This window comes from Mesoplodon mirus (assembly GCF_964341445.2).
Source record: "Mesoplodon mirus genome assembly, chromosome: 11".
NCBI classification, from domain to species: domain Eukaryota; kingdom Metazoa; phylum Chordata; class Mammalia; order Artiodactyla; family Ziphiidae; genus Mesoplodon; species Mesoplodon mirus.
Window position 1 is genome coordinate 55,361,755 of NC_138987.1, and position 9,353 is coordinate 55,371,107.

At 56.3% G+C, this 9,353-nt stretch overlaps 1 protein-coding gene across 2 annotated transcripts; it reads right to left on the minus strand.

Moving 5' to 3' along the window:
* Positions 1–489: 489 nt before the first annotated feature.
* On the minus strand, positions 490–6,147 carry WNT10B (Wnt family member 10B; the record flags this gene model as incomplete). Of its 2 annotated transcripts, XM_082636120.1 has the most annotated exons (5): positions 6,032–6,147; positions 5,647–5,909; positions 3,496–3,869; positions 2,424–2,874; positions 490–829 (listed from the first exon to the last, which is right to left on the minus strand). In XM_082636120.1, the coding sequence occupies exons 1-5, from the start codon at positions 6,103–6,105 to the stop codon at positions 816–818; spliced, it is 1,176 nt and encodes a 391-aa protein (XP_082492246.1). In that variant the 5' UTR covers positions 6,106–6,147. The 2 variants fall into 2 exon arrangements, with proteins under 2 accessions (XP_082492246.1, XP_082492247.1); XM_082636121.1 differs by lacking the exon at positions 490–829 and having other exon boundaries at positions 2,416–2,874.
* Between the last annotated feature and the right edge of the window lie 3,206 nt (positions 6,148–9,353).

The following is a 9,353-nucleotide window of genomic DNA, read 5'->3' on the forward strand; positions in this document are numbered from 1 at the left end:
CTTATCATTATTCTCTCTCATATCCTGTGTGTATTCTAGCTGCATCCCTCTCTCCCCAACTATCCCATATATACGTTAGGCTCAGTCAGTGCCTAAAGCCTACCTCTATCAAATTTCCAAATCAAGAATTCTCAGTGCACAAGCAGAAATTCAGGACATAAAGTTTTGCCATAAACTACTGCCCGAAACCAACACCCCTTGCGGTTCTTGCTACCCTGATGCTACCGTCATTTCACCTGATTTTGAGGATAATTTGAGTAGCAGATATAGCTATTGCCTAGAGGAGTGAAAAGGACTATTTCTACATCCCCTAGCCAAGGAGATGACCTGATAGAGTCAGCATCCTGCAACTCCATAAATATTCAGTTATTTGTAAAGTTCTAAATTTGTGATGCAGATTCCTTTTCTGAATTGAAAATAATTGTTTCTTTTCTTTTTTTAAATAAATTTATTTATTGTATTTTTTAAAAATTTTTGGCTGCGTTGGGTCTTCATTGCTGCGCACGGGCTTTCTCTAGTTGCGGTGAGCGGGGGTTACTCTTCGTTGTGGTGTGCGGGCTTCTCATTGTGGTGGCTTCTCTTGTTGCGGAGCGGAGCACAGGCTCTAGGTGTGCAGGCTTCCGTAGTTGTGGCACGCAGGCTCAGTAGTTGTGGCTCGTGGGCTCTATAGCACAGACTCAGTAGCTGTGGCGCACAGGCTTAGTTACTCCGCAGCATGTGGGATCTTCCCAGGCCAGGGATCGAACCCGTGTCCCCCGCATTGGCAGGCGGATTGTCAACCACTGCGCCACCAGGGAAGCCCTAATTGTTTATTTTCAATGATACTGGGCTAGGAATAGAAAGAAATCGGAAATGAAATAAAAGAAACTCTGTTCTCTCTAGTTATGGCTATCTCCTAAAAGATAAAGGCATTGTTTTATTAAGATTAAATGCAGAAGAGCTCTGAATAAGGAAAGACAAACTACTTAGGCAAATAATTCAGTGGGAGAGCATGCTGGTTTTTCTGGTTTCCAAAGTAAAAAACTCCAATTTTGAGCGTAGGAATCCTTTATATATGTTTCCCATTAGTCTTGCATCTATCTCCAAGTTCTCTGATTTGGAGCCAGAGAGAAAAGAACCTGCCCTTTTGGGTCCAGGTTCAATGTTGGGACATCTGCAGGACTTAAAAACCCCAGAAAGGAGGTGACCTCATGGTGTGTAGGGTAGGGGTCAAAACAAACCACAGCCAGAGGACCAAATCTGGTCCCACAGTCCATTTCTGTGAATTAAGTTTTATTGGACCTAGCCATGCCCATTTGTTTATGTATGGTCTATGGCTGCTTTTGAGTAATTATGGCAGAGTTGAGTAGTTTCGACAAAGTTCGAAAGCCTAATGTATCTACCATCAAGCCCTTTACAGGGGGGAAAAGAAAAGCCAACCCCTGTTTGAGGGCAGTGACCAAGGCAAAATTTGGAGTTGAGGCACAGAGAATGTAAATAGGGCTTATGTTTACATCTCTAGTCCCTCACACCACACTAAAAGTCACCAGGTCACCTGAAGACCATCTGGAATCCTTTGTGGAACCAGGCATGATATACAAAAAGTCATTGAGTGTGGGAGGGTAGGAGAAATCACCCGGCAAAGAATCCAGGACTGGGATCCCAAGTGTGGGTAGAAATATCACCATCTGTATTCACCGGTCCAGTAACTTAATTTATTTTTGTTACAAACAGGAACCAAGAACAAGTCTCGGTACAATAAATTATCCATTCCCACCCCCCACCCCCCGCTGAAGAAAGAAAAAGAGGCTCAGAGAATCTTAGGTAAAATTCTTCCTTTGGAGGGTTCCCTTTAACATCTGAATTGGGGGGACAGCTTCCCTAAGGGCCTAGACAGACAACTTTCAGGGTTTTTGAGTGCCCTGTGCTCCGTCCCTTCCCTAAGAAAAACCTCTCTACAACCATCTCCCATTACTCGCTAAGAGGGGGCCCAGGCTGCAGTAAAGGAGTTTGGGAACAGCAAATAGGAGTGAGTGGTCTCCTTCTGGATACAGGTCTTATGGCTCCACACAATACCTAGGGCTGTCCCTCAAAAGAAAAGAGTGGTCAAACTATAGGGACTCCCCAGCCAAAAGGAGTGTGAATGAGAGTAAAAGGGACCCCAGGTTGGGTAGAGGGGGGCCATACAGTTCATTTCATCTTAGTCCATTCAGATGTTCAAGGAGCAGAAGAGGGTGACAGCCCCCCCCAAGGCCCTCCTACTGTGGGGGAGAAGGCCACACATTACAGACTCCACCTGACCCCTACCATCCCCAAAGCTGTTTCTAGGTAGATACTTTGAGCTTCCAGGGGCCAAGATTGACCCTGGACAGAAATCAGAGCAAAAGGCTGCAAAGGTGCCCCTCCCCTTCCCCAGCCCCTCAGTGAGGCTGACCCTCACTTACATACGTTGACCCATTCTGTGACCTTGCACTCATCACATAGCACGTAGCAGCACCAGTGGAAACGGCAATGACAGCGCTCAACTCGTGTCTGCCGGAGCACGTTGTGGCCGCGGCCACAGCACAGGCTGCCACAGCCATCCAGCAGGCGGCTGGTCTTGTTGCAGGCCCGGCCCCGCGTGCCTGGGGAGCCCATGGTGGGGTCTCGCTCACAGAAGTCAGGAGACTTCTCAAAGTAGACCAGTTCTCCTGAGAGGCGACGGGGACGAAGGCGGGGTTGGAAGGCTCCAGAGTTGCGGTTGTGAGTATCAATGAAGATGGCCCGGCCCAGCCGCTCCCTCAAGGCCGCCCCTACCACCCGGAACTCTGGGGCTGACCTCCAGCACGTCTTGAACTGGCAGCTGCCTGATGTGCCATGGCACTTGCATTTCCGCTTCAGGTTTTCAATTACCACCTAGAGCATCAGCCGGGAAGAGGTGAAAGGGGAGGGCAGCAAATGGACAGAGCACAGAGGCACAGGAGAGGGGAGGGAACAGAGGGCACAGAGGGACAAATAGAGGCAAGAATGACAAGGAAATATCAGAAGAGAAAGGGCACTTCGAGGCTGGCTAATAGCCCAACTCCCTCATTTTATGGTTGCAGAACTGAAGCCGAAGCAGAGTGTAATTTGCCCATCTTCAATAACTAGCTGGCAACAGGACTCAGCTCCAGTTGTCCTGACTCCCAGTCCAATGCTCTTTCCAGAGTGAGCACTGCTAAACCAGGGAGTCTAGCACCCCTAAATTCTGTAGGGAAGACAGCTACAATAATAGCTACCATGTAATGAGCACCTGCCAAGGACTAGGCACTATTCTGGGTGCTCTATTTGCTAGCTCACTCTTAATGACACTGTAAGGTAGGTATCATTAGACTCTTTTTACAGATGCAAAACTGAGGTTAAGTGACTTGCTCTGCTCCAGGCCACCCAGCTGGTGAGTGACAATCAGCCACCACATCCTCTTACTATGCTGTGCCTCCCAAGATCTAGCCAGGCCTCGAAAGCTAGGGAGACGGAGGGCAAGTTGCACACACATACCTGACGCCCCACCCTGTTGTTGTGGATTCGCATTCGTGCCTGGATGTCCCGGGGAGCTTCCCTGGAATCCAAGAAATCCCGAGAGAACTTCTCTCCAAAGTCCATGTCATGGTTACAGCCACCCCATTCCCATGTGTCCTGGGGGCCAGGGCTGGGGCCTGAGCCAGGGCCCGGGCTGGGCAGGGAGTGGGGAAAACTCTTGCCCCGGGACAGTGCCTGCAGCTGCAGCAGTTTGGCCCTCAGCCGATCCTGCTCGCCACTGCCCTTCCAGCCGCAGCTGCAGCTCACCAGCTTGCCCAGGCTGCAGGCCGTGGCTACCGCATGCATGACCCCAGCAGCCAGCATGGAGAAGGAAAAAGCGCTCTCTCGGAAACCTGGGGATGAAAAGGTTATGATGGTAGGGGTAAGTCTGACAGGCAGCTGAGAGTAAGGAGGCCAAAGGAAATAAACAGCCACACTCCAATTCCAGAAACTCCTGACTCCTCATCCTGCCATTTATCAGCTGAGTAATTTGGGAGCAAGTCACATGGGAAGTGAGGGAACCGAAAGCACAGAGCCTCAGTTTCCTCATCTTTAATGGGAGAGGATGGTTTGAGATCATCCCTGAGGCCCATTCTTGCTCTGTAAGTCTGGGATTTTCAGGTATGGATGAAAGAGCTAGCCTAAAGGGAAAGACCCCTGGGGTTGAGAGATGACTAAGAGAGAGTCCCTGAGGTCTTTGAAGATGTGTTCACTTAGTTCTACATCTGAAAGCCTTAGAAATTCCCCAGCCCTGCAGGTGGGGTGGAAGCAGAGTCCTTTGGTTGTGTGTGTGTGTGTGTGTGTGTGTGTGTGTGTGTGTGTGTGTGTGTGTGTAATTCAAGGTTATTTTAATCAGTCTTTTAACCAACCTACCCTCCACCACTCCAACATCCCCAAAGTACGGGAGCTGTGGAGCTGTCCTTCCTCTTTCCAGCTTCTAGTTTAATATTTGCCCATTAAGACTGGTCTTTATGTTTATCCTAACCTGCTATTACTCTATAAAACACTGGGAGAGGGAGAGAGGTGTGGGTGATTCTCCCTAAGGCCCTCTTAAAATGTTGGCTTCTTTGTTATGTTTTGGGGGTCACAGAGGCTCAGAATGACAAGCCTTTCCCAGGCTTAGATAGACATGCTTCTCATTTAGGCATCAAAGCCTTCGCCTACACCAGGCCCTGTGGAAATGGAGGGGGTCCCTCACTTCCTTCTAGGCAGGGGCTCTCTGGAGCCCTGAGCGGATGAGAGACAGCACCTCTCTAGGGGCCAGGTCTCTCCCACCCCAGGACGCAGGGCTCCTGGCCCAGCCTCCTGATCCTCCAACCCCAGCCCTCCAGGGGAGAAGCTGTTTGCACAAGTCTTGGGAATTCCCCTGAAGATGGCAGCTGCCTATTAACCCTGTGGTCCCCAAAGTACTGCCCCCACCCTTGGGCTGAGCCTGAGATGGATGTTTACTCCTCTAGGGAGTAAACTCGGGCATGGCCTGGCAAGAGACAGGGCTGCCTCTCAGACCAGGGCCCCCAGACCAGGCCCCGCAGTGACCTGTTCTCCGCCCCTCCAGCCGCTCCTCACCTGCTCAGGTGAGAGCCACCTGGGGCCCTCACAGCACAGAGAAGGGGGATGCTCCCCGGCTTCAAAGCCATCAAGGTCTTTGTTCCCACCTTCTGCTCCTGGGAACCCCAGTAGTTAGGGGAGTAGGTTTAACCCTTAAACGGTTGGGGGCGTCACCCCACCCCCGCTGAGGCTCTGGGGACACCAGCTTGGGCTTGTCCCATGGAGAGGGAGGGACAGAAAACTGGGGGAGGGGAAGAAGGGGGGCATTTGAAGTTTCCAGGGCTGGGGGCATCTCCTGCTCACAGGTGCAGCCCACATCAGCTGGGCGGAGGTAGGAAAGGGGGGGCGCCCAGGGTAGGGGAGCAGGGACCCAGCTGCCTTGCCGGCAGTGCGCAGGTGGAAGTCAGAAGCACGGGGCCCCAGACGGGTGGCCAGACCCTACTCCGCGCGCGGCTCCGGGGGGAATTCCCGGAGAGGCCCCTCCCGGAGTCGTGAACTCGTCCCTTCCCGCCTCCGCTCGCCTCGGCCTGCCCCCCGCCCCCCCGCCCCGGCGGCGGCGCAGACCCGCCCCGCCAGGCTCACCGCGCTTGAGGATGGCGCTGTGGTGCGGCAGGCGGCCGCCGCCCTCGAGCGCCGAGCAGTTCCAGCGCTGGTCACGCAGCTGGTGCTGACACTCGTGGACCGCGATGTGCAGGCCCTGAAGCGCGGACGCCGTCACGTCGGGGCTGCGCAGGCACAGGCCTAACTGCCGCTTGCTCAGGCCCGACAGCGTCAAGCATACGGTGTTGGCGGTCAGCGGCGGCTCGCCGGGCAGCTTCAGACCCAGAATCTCATTGCTTAGGGCCCTGGGAACCGAGAAGGCATTTGAGGGTCTGTGGTCCAGGCCTCGCGCCCCCTCTGACTCCTCCCGCCCCGCCTCTAGCCCAGGGCTTTCTCTCGTGGGCTGGGTGACAGGGGAACTGCTCACCGACTGCACAAAGCCAGGAACAGGAGACCCGCGAGGCCCGAGGGCGGAGGCCGCGGCCGCGGCTCCTCCCGCATGTCGAATCCCGGGCCCGAAGGCCCCGGTGGGCAGATCGATCAGGGCCTGGGGGACAGGGAGACTTAAGGATGGCTCCGGAATAGGGTGGCTCGCCTAGGCAACCAAAGGATGCCCAACTTCGGGCTCCTAACTCACCAGTGCCACCCCACCGACTGTTCTCACCCCCCTCAAACAAAACAATAAAGATCACGCCTTGATTCACAGAGTACCTGGGCCCTGGAGGAAGAGTCCCCGCCTAGAAGCTGGGACTTATGCTAGTGCTCTGGAGCCGATCTAGCCAGACACAATGCCTGGCACACAGACACACTCACGTGCAAACAGATGTATAGACTCACAAACAGCTCTCCACTACCTTGCCCACCACTCCCTTTTCAAGGGCCCCAAGACTGGCTTCCCCTGCCCAACACAGCTTCACCCTCTCCCTGGGCTGCTGGGCAGGATTGGGAGGGGGTTCCCCACCACCCCCAGCTGGCAGGGCGGGGGTGGGGGAGTGTCGCCTCCAGGTGCCGTCTAAGGCCAGCAGCTTCTCTGAAAAGGGTGGAGAAATGGGCTCCCCATCCCACTCTGCCCCCTTCAGCCCCAGTAGGGAGCGGGGGGAGGCTCCAGGTGCGGCAAAGTCAGGGAGGGGACCTTGGTTCCCTCCTGAAAGGGACCGTGGCGCAAGCTGAGACCTCTTCCTCATCTGCCACCTTTCCTAACTACATGTTCCCCTCCTCCTAGCACCGCCCCTCTGGTCCCCGCCAGGTCCCCAGTCTCAGTCCCCACCCCTTTGCTCTCGTTCATTGCCCTCCAAATCTGGGGCCACTCTTTTATTTGCTGTGTCTTTATCTCTGGCGAAATCCCTGGCTCTCTCCGCATCTCTGTGCCCCCGTGGGCGGATGCGTGTCTGTCTGTCTGACTGCCACTGTGCCCCTCTCGTCCCCGTGTGCGAGTCCCTGCCCTCCCTGCTCTCCCGGTCCCGATTACCTCCAGCTGCTCTGGTGCGGAGTCCGCCACCGGCGCGGCTGGGTAGCCTGGGCTCGGGCTGTTCAAACCGTGGGGAGACTGCTTCGGGTTCTGCCCCCTCGGCAGAGCCGCATTCTTCCAGGGCAGGGCCACTCCTCTTCGCCGCTTCCCCAGCGCCGCCGCGGCCGCCGGGAGGAAGGGAGGGAGGAAGGGAGGGAGTGATCGAGAAAGCTAGCAAGCGGGCGAGCAAAGAACTGGGGGCTCTGGCTCTACTCGCGCCGAGCTCACCGGCAGCTCTGCCGCGGCTGACAGAGCTGCGGTCCCTCCCCGAGCCCGGGGCATCCCCACCCCACTCCTCGCACCCCCCGCCATGACCCGGGGAGCCCAGCCGCTCCCCCTCCTCCCAGCGCACACACACACCCTCTCCCCCGACGCCTGGGTTCAGGCTTGGCCCCGCTGAAGGGGGAGGTGGCCAGAGTTCCGCTCACCTGCTCTGGGACCGCCCAGGCTGCAAGAAGGGTGCAGTGACCCAGTCTAGGGAGCCAGGACCCTGGTCCCAAGTGGTCATTTCTCTTTGCCTCAGTTTCCCACTGATAGCTGGATGGCTGCAAGGTGCCCTTGAGAAGATGAAGATGGAGCTGAGATCGAGCTTTTGTCGCTGGACAGTCTTGGGTAGAGCCCTCAGAGAGAGCACACTGCAGGGCAATCGGAGCCGGCAGGAGCAGCTCCCTTCTGGGTGGCTTGGCTTCCACCCACCTCCGAGCCCTACGCCTGCCCCTTGGGAGGGGTCAGCTCTGGCCTCAGAGTTTGGCTTTAGCAGCGTCTCGGGTAGCTCCAGAGATCTTCAGCCTGCCCCAATACTTCCCTTGGCTTACAGTCATCCTTGCCAGCAGAGGTCTCCTGCCCTTCCTAGGATCCCGGGTCTGCACTGCACTCCGCGTGGCCCATATTCCTGCTCCAGACTCTCAGACTTGCTTCACGTGGAATGAGGAGGGCCTCGGGATCCCAAGCTGAGCCCAGCCCAAGGACAGCCAGGGAAAGAGCCTGACCCTGGGTTGCACATACGGAGGCAAACCACCTTAGGGAGCCCCAGTGGCAGCGAAGGGGTTAGGCGCCACTGCGCTCCTGCCTGACTCACCCTCCCAGCTCTAACCACTGTGGGCTATTTTTGCCAGAGAGGGGCCCCAGGCTTCCCAGCCGCCCCCCGCCCCTGCCAGACCGCAGCCCAAGGCACCGCTGGCCCCGCGCGCCCAAGGCTGGCACGTTGACTCAGAGACAGGCCCCCCGGGGAAGCAGAGCCACGGGGCTGAAACCCACAGCCCCAGTCATCGCCTCCTTGGTAGTGGCCATGCAGCTCTGCTGGGCAGCCAGACTGCAGTCTGTGTGGCTGCAGGTCCTGCCCCGTGCTGCAGAGGGCATTGATGTCTAGGGGGCGAAGCTGTCTGAGGGAGATTAATGACTTTCATCTGTTGGGATGTGTATTAATCACCTTTATGTGCCAGGCCTCAAGCAGGCTAGGGAGGTGAAAGCGCCGTGGTCCTGACACTGGACAGCTGTGACCACAGAGGGTCGCTTGCTTTTCTCTGCTTTCCTACCTCTGGGGGAGAGGGGAGTATAGGAGAAGGAGCCCTAGAGCTCTTGCCCCTCTTTCCTGTTTAGGGGCCAAGAACCAAACCGTGTGTGGCTTTTGAGGCCACCAGAATCTGCACCCTGTCTCAGTAGCTTTTGTACTTACACCTGGATTCAGTGATCCTCACCAGTGTCCTTGTCCTTCTCCCTGGATGTCAGCCTGGAAGTTTACCTAGGTCCCTGGAGGCGGGGACGAGTTTTCCTATGCCCCTCTTCTCCCACAGGGGGACCTCTTGGACACTCGTATTTCTCCATGTGTCTCCAGGTCTCCCTCAGGTTTCAGACTGTTCCTTCTTATTCTACCCTTGTTGGGCTGCAGTATAGTCAGTCAGGTGCCAAGGAAGGGCCAGGGTCAGAACTACTACCACAGATTCCAACTTCTTAGTGACCCCAGGGCTCCCCAAGCTGGCCTACCCCAAGTCCAAGGACCCATACTCCTGTTCCCTCTCCCCGCAGAAGCCCAGCTCTGGGACATGAGGCCACAGGCAGGCAGACTGGGTGGCCTGAGCTGGCCCCCAGTGCCCTTGGCCCGACCGGCTGGCCTGAGCACTGACCCGCAGGCGGCTGGAGGGTGGTGTGGCAGGCGGGGCCTGGAGAGGGCTGCGGGTACACACCCATTGCCTAATATCCCAAGCACGCGGCCAGCTCCAGGAAAGGAGAGGGGCGGGAACCA